Source organism: Scyliorhinus torazame, chromosome 18 (genome assembly GCF_047496885.1).
Source record: "Scyliorhinus torazame isolate Kashiwa2021f chromosome 18, sScyTor2.1, whole genome shotgun sequence".
In the NCBI taxonomy this organism is placed as follows: domain Eukaryota; kingdom Metazoa; phylum Chordata; class Chondrichthyes; order Carcharhiniformes; family Scyliorhinidae; genus Scyliorhinus; species Scyliorhinus torazame.
This window is the reverse complement of record NC_092724.1, coordinates 24057258-24078847: the sequence shown is the minus strand read 5'-3', so window position 1 is coordinate 24078847 and position 21590 is coordinate 24057258. Positions and strand designations below refer to the sequence as shown.

At 52.2% G+C, this 21590-nt stretch overlaps 1 protein-coding gene across 3 annotated transcripts in view; it reads left to right on the top strand.

Moving 5' to 3' along the window:
* The window catches only part of cpamd8 (C3 and PZP like alpha-2-macroglobulin domain containing 8), a 447755-nt gene that overhangs the window by 122010 nt on the left and 304155 nt on the right, over window positions 1–21590 (top strand). For all 3 annotated transcript variants that reach the window (XM_072482392.1, XM_072482391.1, XM_072482390.1), the window contains 4 exons: window positions 1094–1270; window positions 4862–4943; window positions 16660–16816; window positions 20289–20363. In XM_072482392.1, coding sequence (XP_072338493.1) covers window positions 1094–1270; window positions 4862–4943; window positions 16660–16816; window positions 20289–20363 — 491 coding nt within the window. The remainder of the gene's footprint in view (window positions 1–1093; window positions 1271–4861; window positions 4944–16659; window positions 16817–20288; window positions 20364–21590) is intronic.

Sequence of the window (21590 nt, the reverse complement as noted above, 5' to 3'; positions counted from 1 at the left end):
TCTCTCCTGAGGGTGCTGGCTCTCACTGGGATAGGGTTCCACCCTCTCTCCTGTAGGTGCTGACTTGCACTGGGATAGGATTCCATCCTCTCTCCTGTAGGTGCTGACTTGCACTGGGATAGGGTTCCACCCTCTCCCCTGAGGGTGCTGACTCTCACTGGGATAGGGGTCCACCCTTCTCCTGAAGGTGCTGACTCCCACTGGGATAGGGGTCCACCCTCTTCCTGAGGGTGCTGAATCCCACTGGGACAGGGGTCCACCCTCCTGAGGGTGCTGAATCTCACTGGGATAGGGGTCCACCCTCTCTCCTGAGGGTGCTGACTCTCACTGGGATAGTGTTCCACCCTCCTGAGGGTGCTGACTCTCACTGGGATAGGGGTCCACCCTCTCTCCTGAGGGTGCTGATGTTCAGTTGGATGGCCTCGGCTGATTTCTAGTTGCTTTTGTGAGACTGTACAGGGCTTGTTGGCCGATAATCAGTAACTGGATGTGTTGACGCTGGGAGCAGACCTGACCTGGCCTGTGTCCAAGCGCAGACTGTCCAGCAGGGGGGTAACTGGGCAGTGATAAAGAGCAGGAGCGCTGGCTAACGTCCCGCTACCCTGCGCAGGGAGCCCAAAGCTGGCTGCTGTCCCAAGTCGAGATCAGCGGTAGATTCTGGAACCTGTCTGTTTGCAGGAATCGGGAGCTGTGTCTCATGTCCAAACCTCGTTAAACCCCCCTTGGCGATGACCTCCCATGAACCCCTCCAAAAGTGGTAATGGTCAGAGGCACACTGACCCTGTGGTTTGAAAGGTTGATGGAGCTCACTACATCAACATGTCCGATGGGTCAGTGTGGTCCTGAGACACATTGACCCACAGCTCAGAGTTCGATCCCTCGCCCACACTGAGTCCAGGAGGTAATGAAGAAACTGCAAATGATCTCATCTCGTGAGGGGGAGGGAACGGACCGAAGCCCCGTGTCTGATCATTATCCTGTGACACCTGTTGGGACATGTCTGTGTACCTGTGCATGTACCGAGTGTGAGACCGTGTCTCTGTCTGGTGACCTCCTTTCACCCTGGTTCTGATGCCTCTTGCTTCATTCTTAGGAGATGTGATGGGCCCAACCCTGAATAATCTAGACAACCTCCTGCGACTCCCATTTGGATGTGGGGAGCAGAACATGATCCACTTTGCACCCAATGTGTTTGTCCTGAAATATCTGCAGAAGACAAAACAGCTGTTCACCGAGGTAGAGAGCGAGGCCACAGATTACTTACTGCAAGGTGAGACCCGGGGCGGGGGACTCTGGAAAATAACTCGACCGCCTGTGGGGCATTGTGGATGGTAGTAGTGTGAAGCCCTCTGACCTGACACCCCCCAGAGGGGACAGCCATCTTCTAGGAGGGATGGGACAATCTTCCCCTTTCCCAATACCTCCATGCACAATACAGATGTTTGCACCAATCCCATTTCACTCCCCACTTCGTTGGGAGATCGTTTGAGAACAGATTGGGATAGAACCCAAGCTCTTCCTTTCAAGAATGCACTGCTGGTGTGGGATTATTTTATTATTCATCCTTTTATTACTGATATTTAATATCCACTGATATTTAATATGATATTTAATATTTCCCTCAACAACTCTGCAGTCATCCCTCTAGCAGGTCTGGTACAATTATGTCTCTTGCGCAACCACTTTGGGGGGTAGTTAAGAGTCCGCCACATTGCTGTGGAGTCACGGACCGACCTAGATCCATCGAGGGTGGCAGATTTCCTTCCCTGAGAACATGGAAACTCGGAGCAGAATCATTCAATTCAGCCCCTCGAGCCGGCTCCGCCATTCATAAGGGATCATGGTTGGTGTCATCTCAGCCTCAACTCCATTTTCCAGCCCATCCTCCATAACCCTTCAACCCATTACCTCCTTAAATTTACTCAATGTGCCTGCATCCGCCGCCGCACTCTGGGACAGCAGATTCCACAGACCCACAACCCTCTGAGAGAAGTAATTTCTCCTCCTCTCGGTTTTAAATCTGCTACCCACTTTCCTAAAACTGAGACCTCTCGCTCTAGATTTCCTCACAAGAGGAAACATCCGCTCTACGCCTATTTTGTCAATACCTTTTAGAACATAGAACATTACAGCGCAGTACAGGCCCTTCGGCCCTCGATGTTGCGCCGACCTGTGAAACCACTCTAAAGCCCATCTACACTATTCCCTTATCGTCCATATGTCTATCCAATGACCATTTGAATGCCCTTAGTGTTGGCGAGTCCACTACTGTTGCAGGCAGGGCATTCCACGCCCTTACTACTCTCTGAGTAAAGAACCTACCTCTGACATCTGTCTTATATCTATCTCCCCTCAATTTAAAGCTACGTACCCTCGTGCCAGACATCACCATCCGAGGAAAAAGGCTCTCACTGTCCACCCTATCCAATCCTCTGATCATCTTGTATGCCTCAATTAAGTCACCTCTTAACCTTCTTCTCTCTAACGAAAACAGCCTCAAGTCCCTCAGCCTTTCCACATAAGATCTTCCCTCCATACCAGATCATCTTGTATACCTCAATTCGATATCCTCTCATTCTTCTAAACTCGAGAGAGCATCGGCCTACACTGGTCAATCTCGCTTCACAAGCCAAACCCCTCACCTCTGGACTCCCTCATCTCTGGAATCAATCTCGTGAACCTCCTCGGAACTGCCTCTAAGGCAATTACATCCTTTCTACATTCTTCCTCAAGTAAGGGGACCAAAACTGCACACTGTACCCCAGTTCTCACTAATGCCTTGTACAGTTTCAGCAACATTTCCCAACATTATGCTCTGTTCCTTTAGCTATAAAGGCCAAAATTCCATTTGCCTTCCTTAGCACCTGCACGCTGGTTTTCTGTCATTCATTCACGAGGACACCCAGATTTTTCTGCAACTGAAGCACTCTGAAGTTTCTCTCCATTTCGATAATAAATTGCCTTTCCATTTTTCCGACCAAAATGGATAACCTCACGCTTACCCACGTTAAAACTCCATCTGCCCAATTTTGACCCACTTTTGACCTATATCCACTTGTAAATCATTTATTTCCTCATTGCAACTTACTATCCCACCCATCATCTGCAAATTTGTCTATAGTACCCTGTATCCCTGCATCCAACTCATTAATGTATATTGTAAATAGTTGGGGCCCGAGGACCGAATCCTGGGGCACCCCAAAGACTCATTTATCCCGACTCACTGCTTTCTGTCAGTTAGCCAGTCTTCTGTCCAAGCTGATAAATTACCCCCCAACTCCTAAAAGGACATTAGTGAACGTGATGGGTATTTGAGATGAGTTTCATGGTCACTTTTACTGAGACCAACTTTTTGGTTCCGAGTTTTAAGAATTGAATTGAAATTCTCAAGTAGCTGTGGCGAGAGTCGGACTTGTATCGAAGCTCGGCTCTGCTGGAAGGAAGGAAGGCCGGTGTTGAAACGATATGCTTCACCTATTGTGACAGTACAACCTCATCCTGTCGCAGGATTGAACCTGACTCAACAATCTGAAATTCCCGTCGTAACAATGTGAAAGGCGGTTTGGCACAGTGAAGCTGACCACTCTTTGTGGTAACTTTACTCTGACCACTCGCTCAGTGCGGCTGCCCAGGAGGAGGCCATTCGGCCCATCGTACCTGTGTCGGCTCTTTGGAAAAGCTCTCCAATGTGTCCCACCCCCTGGCTGTTTTCCACAGCACTGCAAATTTCTCCTTGAGTATTTATCCAATTCTGTTTTTGAGAAGTTCCTATTTAATCTGTTTCCTCCTCATGCAGTGCGTTCTTGAAAGGAAGAGCTTGGGTTCTATTCTAATCTGTTTCCAGATCATAGAATCGTAGAATCATAGAATTTCCAGTGCTGAAGGAGGCCATTCAGCCCATCGAGTCTGCACCGGCCCTTGGAAAGAGCACTCCACTTAAGCCCACACCTCCACCCTATCCTCGTAACCCAGTAACCCCACCTAAACTTTTGGACACTCAGGGGCAACTTAGCATGGCCAATCCAACTAACCTGCACATCTTTGGACTGTGGGAGGAAACCGCAGGAAACGCACGCAGACACGGGGGAGAGCGTGCAGACTCCGCACAGTCAGTGACATAAGGCGGGAAATCGAACCTGGGACCCTGGAGCTTTGAAACAACTGTGCTAACCACTGTGCTACCGTGCCGGTCACAGCGACTCGCTGTGTTCAACACTTTCTTCTTCCCCCTCTTGTGCTTTTGCCAATTATCTTCAACCGGCATCCCTCTGGTTATCAACCCTTGCTCCACTGGTAACACTTTCTCCTTATTCACTCTAAAGGGGCAGCACGGTAGCACAGTGGTTAGCACAATTGCTTCACAGCTCCAGGGTCCCAGGTTCGATTCCGGCTTGGGTCACTGTCTGTGCGGAGTCTGCACATCCTCCCCGTGTCTGCGTGGGTTTCCTCCGGGTGCTCCGGTTTCCTCCCACAGTCCAAAGATGTGCAGGTTAGGTGGATTGGCCATGATAAATTGCCCTTAGTGTCCATAATTGCCCTTGGTGTTGGGTGGAGGTGTTGACCTTGGGTAGGGTGCTCTTTCCAAGAGCCGGTGCAGACTCGATGGGCCGAATGGCCTCCTTCTGCACTGTAAATTCTATGTTAATCTAATTGTCAAGACCTCTATCAAATCTCCTCCTGAGCTCTCAGCAGAACTACCTCAACCTCTCCACAGAACAGAAACCATTCACCCTCGGAATTATTCCAGTAAATATCCTCCGTGTTGCTGTTTGCTTATTTTTCTTTCGTTACGAGTGAAAGTTGGAGAAGAATGAAAAACAAACCCTGGACAGATTCTTCTTTGAATTTTTCTCCAATGCAGGATATCAACGTCAGCTGACATACAAGCGAGAGGACGGATCGTACAGTGCATTTGGTGAGACGGATTCTTCTGGCAGCATGTGGTGCGTGGATTTATTCAGTCTATATGAATACGAGGGGTGAGGTAACATGGGGGCGAAGAATTCCCCTTTCCCCCTCATTGGGATGAGAGGATTGGAAAAGCGAACAGGGCAATGTTTTGAATGCAACTCCAGCATCCCAGGTCACCAGGTTAAACGTCTTGCTTCCCTCTTCACGATGATCGTTGACTTCTTGTCCTCTTAAGTTTTGAAAGCTCCCAGTGCCTCAACCTGCGCATTTTCCTGCTTCTCCCACGCCTCCTCACTCTGTTAACATTAAATCCAGAGATGGAGGGTGAGCTCGAGCAGAATGAGGTGATCCACAGCTTCGGGTGGGCAGCACGGTGGCATTGTGGGTGGGCAGCATGGTAGCATTGTGGATAGCACAATTGCTTCACAGCTCCAGGGTCCCAGGTTCGATTCCCGGCTTGGGTCACTGTCTGTGCGGAGTCTGCACATTCTCCCCGTGTGTGCGTGGGTTTCCTCCGGGTGCTCCGGTTTCCTCCCACAGTCCAAAGATGTGCAGGTTAGGTGGATTGGCCATGCTAAATTGCCCTTAGTGTCCAAAATTGCCCTTAGTGTTGGGTGGGGTTACTGGGTTATGGGGATAGGGTGGAGGTGTTGACCTTGGGTCAGGTGCTCTTTCCAAGAGCCGGTGCAGACTCGATGGGCCGAATGGCCTCCTTCTGCACTGTAAATTCTATGTAAGTCCTCAGAAAGAAGGAATTTCAGTAGGACACGGAACGATTGATTGAAAGTTGGGATGGGTTGTTTCACAGGGACCACAGGTGACAGGCATATAACAAAATAGAAATCGCGAGTACAATGCCAATTGGTAGGAGGACAGCAACAAAGTACAAGTTGGTATTAATAACTTACAGAATGGGTAAGCAATTGGCAAGTGAATTTTAATATCGCGAAAAGTGCGAAGGTGCATCTTGGGAGGAAGAGTAGGGAGGCCACTGACTCCTTGGGAGTTTCAGTGGGTCACAGAGGAGCAGGAGACTCGGGCAGCACGGTGGCACAGTGGTTAGCCCTGCTGTCTCACGGCGCCGAGGTCCCAGGTTCGATCCCGGCTCTGGGTCACTGTCCGTGTGGAGTTTGCACATTCTCCCCGTGTCTGCGTGGGTTTCGCCCCCACAACCCAAAGATGTGCAGGGTAGGTGGATTGGCCACGTTAAATTGCCCCTTAATTGGAAAAAATGAATTGGGTACTCTAAAAAAAAATTTTTTAAAGAGAGGAGCAGGAGGGATGTAGGATTACAGGTACACCAATCACTGAAGTGCAAACCAAGCATTGGAGTTTGGTTCCAGGTGGGACAGAATTAAGAAGCAGAGAAGTCATGTTAAACTTGTATAGAACCACACTTGGAATATCATACTCCGCACTCGTCTCGATGAAAAGGATATTGAAGCACGGCAGAAAATGAAACAAAGGTTTACAAGGATGATAGCACTAACTATCAGGAAAGGTTGAACATGCTGGGCCTTTTTTTTCTTTCAGAGAAAACTGAGGGTTGATCTGAGTGAGGTGTTCAAGGTGATGAAAGTCATGAACGTAGGGTTGACATAAGAGAGTTTTCACTGGTGGAGAAGTCCAAAACCAGGGCCATCAATATCAGACACTCGCTGATAAATCCAGTGGGGAATTGGGGAGAATCCGCTTCACCCAGAGAGTGGTGGAACTCACGAGCACAGCGAGTGTCTGAGGTGAATCTGATGGATACATTTAACGGGGGCAGCACGGTGGCGCAGTGGGTTAGCCCTGTTGCCTCACGGCGCCGAGGTCCCAGGTTCGATCCCGGCTCTGGGTCACTGTCTGTGAGGAGTTTGCACATTCTCCCCACGTGTCTGCGTGGGTTTCGCCCCCACAACCCAAAGATGTGCAGGCTAGGTGGATTGGCCACGCTAAATTGCCCCTTAATTGGAAAAAATGAATTGGGTACTCTAAATTTATTTATTAAAAACTTTTTTTTTAATGGATATATTTAACGGGAGACTGGATAAATACCCCGAGGACGAAAGGAATTGAAAGATTATAAAGCCCTAAGCTCCGAGCCCTTTCCTAAACAGTCCTGTGTTACAAAACCCCTCCCTCTTTGACCAGATATCTGGTTATTTCTCTTAATTTCTACTAATGTGGCTCAGTGTCAGATTTTTGATTGGGCTCCTGTGAAGCGTTTTGAGCCCTTTTTCACTTTTTGCTGAAGGTGCTATACAAATGCAAGTTATTGATGGGTGAGGTGGAGTGGGAGGAGGCTGGTATGGAGCATATTTGTGGGACATGGATGGGGTTAGTGTGGGACAGGGAAGGAGAAAGAGTGTAGGGAGGGGGGATGGGGAGGGGGAAGAGTATGGCAGAAGGGGTAGAGCATGTGGGACGGTGGAGCGGTGGAGCGGGTAAAGGTGGGGACAGGTGTTAAAAAAAAAAATTTTTAAGGGGGGGGGGAGAGAAGAGGAGATCCACACAGACACGGGGGTGAGGATAGATGAGGGGAAATGTACAGGATAAAGGTTCCAACACTTTGGAGGAACAATGGAGAGTTCAGAGGGGAAACTGAACAGAGAGAGAGCCGAGAAGGGTTGTGTGTGTGTGCGAGAGAAAGAGAAACTAGAGGTGGGGGAGGCATGAATGGATCTTCATTTAACTGACATGATGTGCCTTTAGTAATACCAGTAAACCTTTCTTAATCCTGCCTGTAATAGTTTGATCTGTTAACTTCTGTAACCTTTAAAAGCAGAGAATGGGTTCAATTCACCAGGAAACTGGGCCCATGTTACATTGTCTGTGTCTCGGGGGTAATAGTTTGGCTTGTGTGATGGGGTGGCCTTTGAGTGGTACAATGCTGAAACGTTTCCAGTTTGGATGATGTCATTGGCTGGTGCCCAAACCCTGCCTCTGGCTGAGGGCAGGAATAAAACCGCAAAGGCGATTGGAGCGAATTGTGAGATACAATCTCCAAACACACCGGCGAGATCATTGCCAATGACCCAGCCGTATCACCTTTCCGCACACACAAGCCCGGCGTGACTAAGATAAAGCGCACAACTCACTTGAGCCCTGATAAACATGGAACGGAAACTGCCAAGAGCGTTCATTTTGGATCAGTCTGAAACAACTGCAAGGAAAAAGCAAACAATTTGCGAATCTTTGGCCGACGGCCCAGTCAGTATTTTCATTCAGAGATTCGATTGGAACCAAAAAGACGAAAATATGAGCAACACCAGAGACTTTGTGTGATGAAATGTCTCCGCAGATTACAGGTGAAATCTAGTAGCAGCTTGGTTCTGGTTTTAATATCGTCACCGGCCCTTGTGGCCTGAAGTTTGTTTCACTTCTGGTTTTTAAATATGATTACTTTGCAATGTGACCATGTGGAACTGAGACCCTGGAATCAGGAGAACTCTGCCCTCTGTGCGAATGACACATAGGTCATGACTGTCTCTGCCCCTGAGTGAGTTTATCTTGGTTGGGACCCTGTGATGAACTCAGCAGCCTTGCCTTGGGGATGGGATAATCAGTCAGGGCTCCTGCAAGGGTGTGATGGGGTGCAGACAGTTCGGATTAAACTGTGATGCCCACCACAGTTCAATAATCACTGCCTCAGCTCATACTGAAGAATGGTCCCTTGTGTAAGTCACCCGGGGAACGGAGGGTATTCATTCACTGAGATCAATGCTTGTGGCACATTCAGCCGGATGCAGTGAGCTGCATGTTCGTTTTGGGGTCAGGACCCTGACTTTGGCAGGATTTTCAGACCCAGACCCCATGTGGTGTCAGTGTCAGATGCCCAAGTTGATCTTTGCAGGGATGGCTAATTAGCGGCCAGGGAGCAAGCTGGCTGCCCAATTAAATAAAAGGGCCAATCGCGAGCCTTCAGCAATAACACTTCGGCAGCTCTATTGCCTGAGGTGGAAACTGCCAATTTAGCTTAGAGAGAGAGAGAATCATAGAATCTACAGTGCAGAAGGAGGCCATTCGGCCCATCGGATCGGCACCAGCCCTTGGAAAGAGCACCTTATTAATCCCACGCCTCCACCCTATCCCCAGTAACCCCACCTAACCTTTTTGACACGAAGGGGCAATTTAGCATGGCCAATCCACTGAACCTGCACATCTTTGGACCGTGGGAGGAAACCCACGCAGACACGGGGAGAAAGTGCAAACTCCGCACAGACAGTGACCCAAGCGGGGAGTCGAACCTGGGACCCTGGAGCTGTGGGGCAGCAGTGCTAACCACTGCGCTTCCCTTGAAGGTGCCCTCTGAAAAGAAGATAAACACAGGTGCCGAGCTAGTCAGAACAGGCCGTTTAACTGACCCGCGAGACACCCTCTCCTTGCTGCTGGAATGGACATGGTCAAAATGGGAACTTGCTGGCATTCCGCACTCCCATGCCAATTTGACACTTCATTGAGGTTTCCTTACTCATTCGGCATTTGTTGCCCGGCTCCAGTTGCCTTTCGAGAAGCGAGCTGCCTTATGGAACCCCTTGCAGCCCATGCGGTGCAGGTACACCCTCAGTGCTGTCGGGAAAGGCAATTCCAGGATTTTGAGCCAGTGAAGCAGGCCAGTCAGTGAACTCTCGCAGACACATTGCGGGAGGACTCCAGGTGCCATCTAGGTTTTGGTGAAAGGTTATGGAACCATCTCAATGGAGTTGAGATGTAAATCAGCCATGAACGAATGGAATGACAGACTGGGCTGAATGGCCCTCCTCCTTGTTTCTATGTTGCTGTGTAATGTGGGCCAAATAAATAGTGACGGAGCCAGAATTTACAGCTAGCTGTGTTTATTTGGAGGGAAGAATGAAAGCAAGTCATTTCTTCCTCCCCGGAGCCTGTTTTAACATTTAGTGATCTGGACTAGCCATTGAAATGGAATCATCTGCATTGTTACATCATAAAACATCAACACACAAAAACAGATGTAAACAGCGATAGCAGAGCTGCCTTTCTGCTCTCCATCCCAGAGGCACTGACCCTGCGTGCCCCTGGGGCCAAGTCAATGTGAAATACCACAGTAAATCATTTGGAAAAGGCCGGCTCCCCCTTGCATGGGGCGATTCAGCCTCTGGCTGTGAAAGATTGTGACAGGCCGTTACTTAACACTTGAAAAATTCACCGTGGGTTGCAAAATTCGCCGTGGGTTGTTTATTAAACCACTGTTCCCTCCCTGTGTGTCGGAGGGGGAGGATGGTGGGTTGAATAAAAGCATGATTCAGTAGTGGAGAAGCAGCTCTCTCTCTGGCTGACTCTGCTGGGAGCTCGAATGGTCCAGGATTCATTAGCAACAGTTTTTTAAAATTGGTTCTGGGGCCTCGAGATCATAAAACACAAACGCAAATTTTAACATTTAGCCATAAATGCCAATTCTGTTGTGAAGGTTCTGTTTTTGTCAATAGGTCTTCTTGGGCACTTTGTATTACAATATAATTTGAACAGAACCTCGCACTGACACACCCATACACACAAAACCCCTTGCACCGACACACACACACAGAACCCCTTGCACCGACACACACACACAAAACCCCTCGCACCGACACACACACACAAAACCACTCGCACCGACACACACACACAAAACCCCTCGCACCGACACACACACACAAAACCACTCGCACCGACACACACACACAAAATCCTTCACACCGACACACGCACACAAAACTATTTGCACCGACACACACACACAACCCCTCACACCGACACACACACAACCCCTCACACCGACACACACACAGAACCCCTCACACCGACGCACACACACAAAACCATTCGTACAGACACACCCATACACACACACACAAAACCCTCGTACCGTCACACACACACACACACACAGAACCCCTCACACCGACACACACACACAAAACCATTCGTACAGACACACCCATACACACACACACAAAACCCTCGCACCGTCACACACACACACAAAACCCCTCACACCGACACACACACACAAAACCCTTCACACCGACACACACACACAAAACCCCTCGCACCGACACACACACACAAAACCCCTCGCACCGACACACACACACACAAAACCATTCGCACCGACACACACACACACAAAACCACTCACACCGACACACACACACAAAACCCTCACACCGACACACACACACAAAACCATTCGCACCGACACACACACACAAAACCACTCACACCGACACACTCACACACAAAACCCCTTGCACTGACACACACACACAAAACCCCTCACACCGACACACACACACAAAACCCTTCACACCGACACACACACACAAAACCATTCGCACCGACACACACACACAAAACCACTCACACCGACACACTCACACACAAAACCCCTTGCACTGACACACACACACAAAACCCCTCGCACCGACACACACACACAAAACCACTCACACCGACACACACACACACAAAACCACTCGCACTGACACACACACACACAAAACCCCTCGCACCGACACACACACACAAAACCACTCATACCGACACACAAACACAAAACCCCTCGCACCGACACACATACACAAAACCATTCGCACTGACACACACACAGAACCCCTCGCACCGACACACATACACAAAACCCCTCGCACCGACACACACACACAAAACCACTCACACCGACACACACACAAAACCCCTTCACACCGACACACACACACAAAACCCCTCGCACCGACACACATACACAAAACCATTCGCACCGACACACACACACAAAACCCCTCGCACCGACACACACACACAAAACCCCTCGCACCGACACACACACACAAAACCACTCACACCGACACACACACACAAAACCCCTTCACACCGACACACACACACAAAACCCCTCGCACCGACACACACACACGAAACCACTCACACACAAAACCACTCACACCGACACACACACACAAAACCCCTCACACCGACACACACACACAAAACCCTTCACACCGACACACACACACAAAACCATTCGCACCGACACACACACACAAAACCCCTCACACCGACACATACACACAAAACCACTCGCACCGACACACACACAAAACCATTCGCACCGACACACACACACAAAACCACTCACACCGACACACACACACACAAAACCACTCGCACTGACACACACATACACAAAACCCTTCACACCGACACACACACACAAAACCATTCGCACCGACACACACACACACACACACACACAAAACCACTCGCACCGACACACACATACACAAAACCCCTTCACACCGACACACACACACAAAACCATTCGCACCGACACACACACACAAAACCCTTCGCACCGACACACACACACAAAACTACTTGCACCGACACACACACACAAAACCATTCGCACTGAAACACACACACAAAACCCCTCGCACCGACACACACACACAAAACCACTCACACCGACACACACACACAAAACCACTCACACCGACACACACACACAAAACCCCTTCATACCGACACACACACACAAAACCCCTCGCACCGACACACACACACAAAACCATTCGCACTGACACACACACACAAAACCCCTCGCACCGACACACACACACAAAACCCCTCGCACCGACACACACACACAAAACCACTCACACCGACACACACACACAAAACCCCTTCATACCGACACACACACACAAAACCCCTCGCACCGACACACATACACAAAACCATTCGCACTGACACACACACACAAAACCCCTCGCACCGACACACACACACAAAACCCCTCACACCGACAAACACACACAAAACCCCTCGCACCGACACACATACACAAAACCATTCGCACTGACACACACACACAAAACCCCTCGCACCGACACACACACACAAAGCCACTCACACCGACACACACACACAAAACCACTTCACACCGACACACACACACAAAATCCCTTGCACCGACACACACACACAAAACCCTTCACACCGACACACACACACACAAAACCCCTCACACCGACACACACACACAAAACCCCTTCACACCGACACACACACACAAAACCCCTCGCACCGACACACACACACAAAACCACTCACACCGACACACACACACAAAACCACTCACACCGACACACACACACAAAACCCCTCACACCGACACACACACACAAAACCATTCACACCGACACACACACACAAAACCCCTCACACCGACACACACACACAAAACCCCTCACACCGACAAACACACAAAACCCCTCACAACGACACACACACACAAAACCATTCGCACCGACACACACACACAAAACCACTCACACCGACACACACACACAAAACCCCTCACACCAACACACACACACAAAACCCTTCACACCGACACACACACACTAAACCATTCGCACCGACACACACACACAAAACCCTTCACACCGACACACACACACAAAACCATTCGCACCGACACACACACACTAAACCCCTCACACCGACACACACACACAAAACCCTTCATGCCGACACACACACAAAACCATTCGCACCGACACACACACATAAAACCCTTCACACCGACACACACACACAAAACCACTCACACCGACACACTCACAAAACCATTCGCACCGACACACACACACAAAACCACTCACACCGACACACACACACAAAACCCCTCGCACCGGTACACACACACAAAACCCTTCACACCGACACACACACACAAAACCCCTCGCACCGACACTCACACACAAAACCACTCGCACCGACACACACACACAAAACCATTCGCACCGACACACACACACAAAACCCCTCACACCGACACACACACACATAAAACCACTCGCACTGACACACACATACACAAAACCCCTTCACACCGACACACACACACAAAACCCTTCACACCGACACACACACACAAAACCATTCGCACCGACACACACACACACACACAAAACCACTCGCACCGACACACATACACAAAACCCCTTCACACCGACACACACACACAAAACCACTTGCACCGACACACATACACAAAACCATTCGCACTGACACACACACACAAAACCACTCGCACCGACACACATACACAAAACCCCTTCACACCGACACACACACACAAAACCACTTGCACCGACACACATACACAAAACCATTCGCACTGACACACACACACAAAACCCCTCGCACCGACACACACACACAAAACCCCTCGCACCGACACACACACACAAAACCCCTCGCACCGACACACAAACACAAAACCACTCACACCGACACACACACACAAAACCCCTTCACACCGACACACACACACACAAAACCCCTCGCACCGACACACATACACAAAACCATTCGCACTGACACACACACAAAACCCCTCGCACCGCCACACACACACAAAACCACTCACACCGACACACACACACAAAACCCCTTCACACCGACACACACACACAAAACCCCTCGCACCGACACACATACACAAAACCCCTCGCACCGCCACACACACACAAAACCCCTCGCACCGACACACACACACAAAACCCCTTCGCACCGACACACACACAAAACCCCTCGCACCGACACACACACACAAAACCCCTCGCACCGCCACACACACACAAAACCACTCACACCGACACACACACACAAAACCCCTTCGCACCGACACACACACAAAACCCCTCGCACCGCCACACACACACAAAACCACTCACACCGACACACACACACAAAACCCCTTCACACTGACACACACACACAAAACCCTTCACACCGACACACACACACAAAACCCCTCGCACCGACACACATACACAAAACCATTCGCACTGACACACACACACAAAACCCTTCACACCGACACACACACACAAAACCCCTCGCACCGACACACACACACAAAACCCCTCGCACCGACACACACACACAAAACCCCTTCACACCGACACACACACAAAACCCCTCGCACCGACACACACACACAAAACCCTTCATGCCGACACACACACAAAACCACTCACACCGACACACACACACAAAACCCCTCACACCGACACACACACACAAAACCCCTCACACTGACACACACACACTAACCCTTCACACCGACACACACACACAAAACCCCTCGCACCGACACACACACACAAAACCACTCACACCGACACACACACACAAAACCCCTCGCACCGACACACACACACAAAACCACTCACACCGACACACACACACAAGACCACACGCACCGACACACACACAAAACCCCTCACGCCGACACACACACAAAACTCCTCGCACCGACACACACACACACAAAACCCTTCACACCGACACACACAAGACCATTCGCACCAACACACACACACAAGACCATTCGCACCGACACACACACACACAAAACCCCTCACACCGACACACACACACAAAACCCCTCGCACCGACACACACAACCACTCACACTGGCATACACCCACACAAACACACACACATAACCACTCACACTGGCACACACCGACTCGCACTGACACACACGCTATGGAACAGAATTCCAAAGATTCATGTAAGAAGAGGAATGGAGAAGGGATTAGCAGCAAGGAACTGAGGGAGGGGATGTTTACGTCACCAGTGCTTTATAGGGACTGCCCTCTTGTATAAGTGGCTGTTAATGCTATTGGCTCAGGTGGCAATGTCTCTAGTACATTGTCTGGTGTGTTTCATTTCACTGTGAGAGGACAGAGTGAGCCACTCCAGAGCAAAACACCCCACACTTTTTGATCTTTCTGTTTGGCATAACCTCTCTGTTACAATCCCAGTTGATGTTACAAATGGACGGGAAGATCCCAGAATAGAACCCTGTCTCAAAAGACCGTAACCTTTACTTAAAAAACAAAACTCGGAGGAACAGAGTCACAGGACCACTAATTAGTTTTAACTACAAGAAGAAGCATTTATAAAGCATGAAAAATTGGATTGTTGTACAATGCTCCTTTACTCCCCCCCCCCCCCCTTTACTGTAACAAATGAAAATCGCTTATTGTCACGAGTAGACTTCAATGAAGTTACTGTGAAAAGCCCCTAGTCGCCACATTCCGGCGCCTGTTCGGGGAGGCTGGTACGGGAATCGAACCGTGCTGCTGGCCTGCCTTGGTCTGCTTTAAAAGCCAGCGGTTTAGCACACTGGGCCAAAGGCCTTTCCCGCCAGCCGGCGGGGCGAAAATCACTCCGGTGCGGGCCTAGCCCCTCAAGGTAAGGGCTTGGCCCCTAAAGGTGCGGAGAATTCCGCACCTTTGGGGCGGCGCAACGCCAGAGTGGTTCCCGCCACTCCATTACGCTGGAACCCCCCGCCCCGCCGGGTAGGGGAGAATCCCGGCCCCTGTGTCCAACTGCTTCCAAATTACCTAAACTTGTCCCGCCGGTAAGGTAGGTGGTTTAACTTACGCCGGCGGGACAGGCATTTTAGTGGCGGGACTTCGGCCCATCCGGGCCGGAGAATCGAGCGGGAGGGCCCGCCACCCGGCGCGGCGCGATTCCCGCCCCCGCCGAATATCCGGTGCCGGAAACTTCGGCAACCGGGGGGGGCGGGATTCACGCCAGCCCCCGGCGATTCTCCGACCCAGGATTTTGTCATAATAATTAATACGGTGTCGGTTCACTGGTATGTTTGTCTGTGTTGAGAGATGTGCTGTTACTAAGGCCCACTCTTTGTGTCTGTGTTTTTTATTTCCCTGCTAGGCTGACAGCATTTGTACTGAAATCCTTTGCACAGTCTCGTGGTTTTATTTACATCGACCCGAAGGAGCTGAAGACTGCCAAGGACTGGATTATTCAGCATCAGAAGGAGGGTGGCTCATTTCCTGCGGTTGGGCGCATTCTGAACAAAGACATCCAGGTAATGAGCTCGTACCGCAAGTGGCCTCGCGTGGAGGCTGAGCGTGGGAGTGAGGAGAAGGAGAGGCTGGGGGTGAGAGTGAGGAGAAGGGGAGGCTGGGGTGGGAGTGAGGAGAAGGAGAAGCTGAGGGGTGGGAGTGAGGAGAAAGAGAGGCTGAGCATGGGAGTGAGGAGAAGGAGAGGCTGGGGGTGGGAGTGAGGAGAAGGGGAGGCTGGGGTGGGTGTGAGGAGAAGGGGAGGTTGGGGTGGGAGTGAGGAGAAGGAGAAGCTGAGGGGTGGGAGTGAGGAGAAGGGGAGGCTGAGGGTGGGAGTGAGAAGGGGAGGCTGAGGGTGGGAGTGAGGAGAAGGGGAGGCTGGGGGTGGGAGTGAGGAGAAGGGGAGGCTGAGGGTGGGAGTGAGGAGAAGGGGAGGCTGGAGTGGGAGTGAGGAGAAGGGGAGGCTGGGGGTGGGAGTGAGGAGAAGGGGAGGTTGGGGGTGGGAGTGAGGAGAAGGGGAGGTTGGGGTGGGAGTGAGGAGAAGGGGAGGCTGAGGGGTGGGAGTGAGGAGAAGGGGAGGCTGAGGGGTGGGAGTGAGGAGAAGGGGAGGCTGGAGTGGGAGTGAGGAGAAGGGGAGGCTGAGGGTGGGAGTGAGGAGAAGGGGAGGCTGAGGGTGGGAGTGAGGAGAAGGGGAGGCTGAGGGGTGGGAGTGAGGAGAAGGGGAGGCTGAGGGTGGGAGTGAGGGGAAGGGGAGGCTGAGGGTGGGAGTGAGAAGAAGGGGAAGCTGGAGGTGGGAGTGAGGAGAAGGGGAGGCTGAGGGTGGGAGTGAGGAGAAGGGGAGGTTGGGGGTGGGAGTGAGGAGAAGGGGAGGCTGGGGGTGGGAGTGAGGAGAAGGGGAGGCTGAGGGTGGGAGTGAGGAGAAGGGGAGGCTGGAGTGGGAGTGAGGAGAAGGGGAGGCTGGGGGTGGGAGTGAGGAGAAGGGGAGGTTGGGGGTGGGAGTGAGGAGAAGGGGAGGTTGGGGTGGGAGTGAGGAGAAGGGGAGGCTGAGGGGTGGGAGTGAGGAGAAGGGGAGGCTGAGGGTGGGAGTGAGGAGATGGGGAGGCTGAGGGTGGGAGTGAGGAGAAGGGGAGGCTGAGGGGTGGGAGTGAGGAGAAGGGGAGGCTGGGGGGTGGGAGTGAGGAGAAGGGGAGGGTGGGAGTGAGGAGAAGGGGAGGCTGAGGGGTGGGAGTGAGGAGAAGGGGAGGTTGGGGGTGGGAGTGAGGAGAAGGGGAGGCTGAGGGTGGGATTGAGGAGAAGGGGAGGTTGGGGTGGGAGTGAGGAGAAGGGGAGGCTGAGGGTGGGAGTGAGAAGGGGAGGCTGAGGGTGGGAGTGAGGAGAAGGGGAGGTTGGGGGTGGGAGTGAGGAGAAGGGGAGGCTGAGGGTGGGAGTGAGGAGAAGGGGAGGTTGGGGTGGGAGTGAGGAGAAGGGGAGGCTGGGGGTGGGAGTGAGGAGAAGGGGAGGTTGGGGTGGGAGTGAGGAGAAGGGGAGGCTGAGGTGGGAGTAAGGAGAAGGGGAGGCTGAGGGTGGGATTGAGGAGAAGGGGAGGCTGGGAGTGGGAGTGAGGAGAAGGGGAGGCTGAGGGTGGGATTGAGGAGAAGGGGAGGCTGAGGGTGGGATTGAGGAGAAGGGGAGGCTGGGGTGGGAGTAAGGAGAAGGGGAGGCTGAGGGTGGGATTGAGGAGAAGGGGAGGCTGGGAGTGGGAGTGAGGAGAAGGGGAGGCTGGAGTGGGAGTGAGGAGAAGGGGAGGTCGGGGTGGGAGTGAGGAGAAGGGGAGGCTGGGGGTGGGAGTGAGGAGAAGGGGAGGCTGGGGGTGGGAGTGAGGAGAAGGGGAGGCTGGGAGTGGGAGTGAGGAGAAGGGGAGGCTGGAGTGGGAGTGAGGAGAAGGGGAGGTCGGGGTGGGAGTGAGGAGAAGGGGAGGTTGGGGTGGGAGTGAGGAGAAGGGGAGGTTGGGGTGGGAGTGAGGAGAAGGGGAGGCTGGGGGTGGGAGTGAGGAGAAGGGGAGGCTGAGGGTGGGAGTGAGGAGAAGGGGAGGCTGGAGTGGGAGTGAGGAGAAGGGGAGGCTGGTGGTGGGAGTGAGGAGAAGGGGAGGCTGAGGGTGGTAGTGATGAGAAGGGGAGGCTGAGGGGTGGGAGTGAGGAGAAGGGGAGGCTGAGGGTGGGAGTGAGGAGAAGGGGAGGCTGGAGTGGGAGTGAGGAGAAGGGGAGGCTGGGGGTCGGAGTGGGGAGAAGGGGAGGCTGAGGGGTGGGAGTGAGGAGAAGGGGAGGCTGAGGGTGGGAGTGAGGAGAAGGGGAGGCTGGAGTGGGAGTGAGGAGAAGGGGAGGCTGGGGGTGGGAGTGAGGAGAAGGGGAGGTTGGGGTGGGAGTGAGGAGAAGGGGAGGCTGAGGGTGGGAGTGAGGAGAAGGGGAGGCTGAGGGGTGGGAGTGAGGAGAAGGGGAGGCTGAGGGTGGGAGTGAGGAGAAGGGGAGGCTGAGGGTGGGAGTGAGGAGAAGGGGAGGCTGAGGGGTGGGAGTGAGGAGAAGGGGAGGCTGGGGGGTGGGAGTGAGGAGAAGGGGAGGGTGGGAGTGAGGAGAAGGGGAGGCTGAGGGGTGGGAGTGAGGAGAAGGGGTGGTTGGGGGTGGGAGTGAGGAGAAGGGGAGTCTGAGGGTTGGGAGTGAGGAGAAGGGGAGGCTGGGGGTGGGAGTGAGGAGAAGGGGAGTCTGAGGGTTGGGAGTGAGGAGAAGGGGAGGCTGGGGGTGGGAGTGAGGAGAAGGGGAGGCTGGGGGTGGGAGTGAGGAGAAGGGGAGGCTGAGGGTGGGATTGAGGAGAAGGGGAGGCTGAGGGTGGGAGTGAGGAGAAGGGGAGGCTGAGGGTGGGAGTGAGGAGAAGGGGAGTTTGGGGGTGGGAGTGAGGGGAGGCTGTGGGGTGGTGAAGGGGTGCTGAGGGCTATGAGGGGTTTGGACCCCGTTGATGGGCATGTGCTCTCAATATGCCCTCTGATGGAGATTCCGTGTGAACTTGAACACTTTTGTATATTTGTTGGGAAAATGATCAGGTAAGATGTGGGAATGGGAGAGTGCTTTTTGATCAATGCGAGTGCTTTCTGTCCTTGGATACAGAATGATGGTAGATGTTTATTAAATACTTATACACGTGTAAAATAGATTTACCTGAATGATGAATAAGTGTTTCTACTGCATGTGGCACAAACAGTGCTCCCATAACCCAGCATGTGGCAGGTCTGTGATCCCTCTTGGCCAGAAATGCATTGCAACAAAGTTCTATTTCTGTGTTCACGTGGATATTCAAGATCCCATGGTGATGTTAGAGGAGAGCAGGCCAGTCCTGGTCAATCCAACATCACCAAGTCTGCCTGGCAACCCATTGCTCAGATTGCTGTTTGTAGCATCTTGCTGTGTGGCTGAGCTGGGCACCTGGTGACTTCTCTCTGATATTTACCATTTCTTGCTTGGGTTGTTTCAGGGTGGAATCCACGGCAGGATCTCGCTGACGGCCTATGTTGTTGCTGCTCTCCTCGAGACCGGAATCACCTCCGAGGTACAATATGATTCACTCAACTTGCCTCCACACCGTACAATTCTGGCTCAGGCTCACAAAATGGCTGATTGGTTGCAGTCCCGAGGGTTGTGTGGCGAGGGAGGAGGCAAGGGACAAAACTCCCGGGTTAGCAGGGTGGCGCAGTGGGCTAGCATTGCTGACTCGCGGCGCCGAGGTCCCAGGTTCGATCCCGGCTCTGGGCCACTGTCCGTGTGGAGTTTGCACATTCTCCCCGAAACAATAAGTGATCAAAATGCGTGAGATCTTGGGCAGGATTCTCCCGCAACTGGCCGGACGGCTCGACGCTGGCGCCAAGAGCGGCGCGAACCACTCCGGCGTCGGGCTACCCGGAAGTTGCGGAATCCTCCGCACTTCCGGGGGCTCGGCCGGCAGCGGAGAGGTGGCGCAGCCACGGTATTTATATGGTTAGTCCAGTTCAGTTTTTGGTCAGTGGTAACCCTCAGGATGTTTATAGTGCTGGATTCAGTGAATGGTGATGCCACTGAATATCATTCAGAAATAGCTGGATTCTCTGTTGTTGGAGATGGTCAATGCCTGGCACTTGTGTGGTGCAAATGTTACTTCCCCACATCTGAATGTTGTCCAGATTTTGCTGCTCTCGTTTCTGGAGCTTAGCTCAATGCCCGGTGGCCTGACCAGTTACGCTCCTTTTAGATTTTACTGTGGCTTGATACAACAGAATCATTTCACAGGGCAAGGTTCACCTCATTCCTAAGGTCTGGAATGACATGTTCATGGCAGATTGCCCTCAGTGAACCAGATGAGTAGTTATGACAATCTATGATAGTTTGATGGTCACCATCACTGATTTATATTCCGGATTTTATGAATTGAATTTAAATTCTGCCAGTTGCCATGACGGCATTTGATCCCATGTCCTCCGAGCATTTCCCTGGATCACCATTGGGCCACCATCTGCCCTAATTGGGACAAGTGGGTGATGAGAAGATCAATGAATAAAGCTCCCTCTACACTGTCCCCATCAAACACTCCCAGGACAGGTACAGCATGGGGTTAGATACAGAGTAAAGCTCCCTCTACACTGTCCCCATCAAACACTCCCAGGTCAGGTACAGCACGGGGTTAGATACAGAGTAAAGCGCCCTCTACACTGTCCCCATCAAACACTCCCAGGACAGGTACAGCACGGGGTTAGATACAGAGTAAAGCTCCCTCTACACTGTCCCCATCAAACACTCCCAGGAC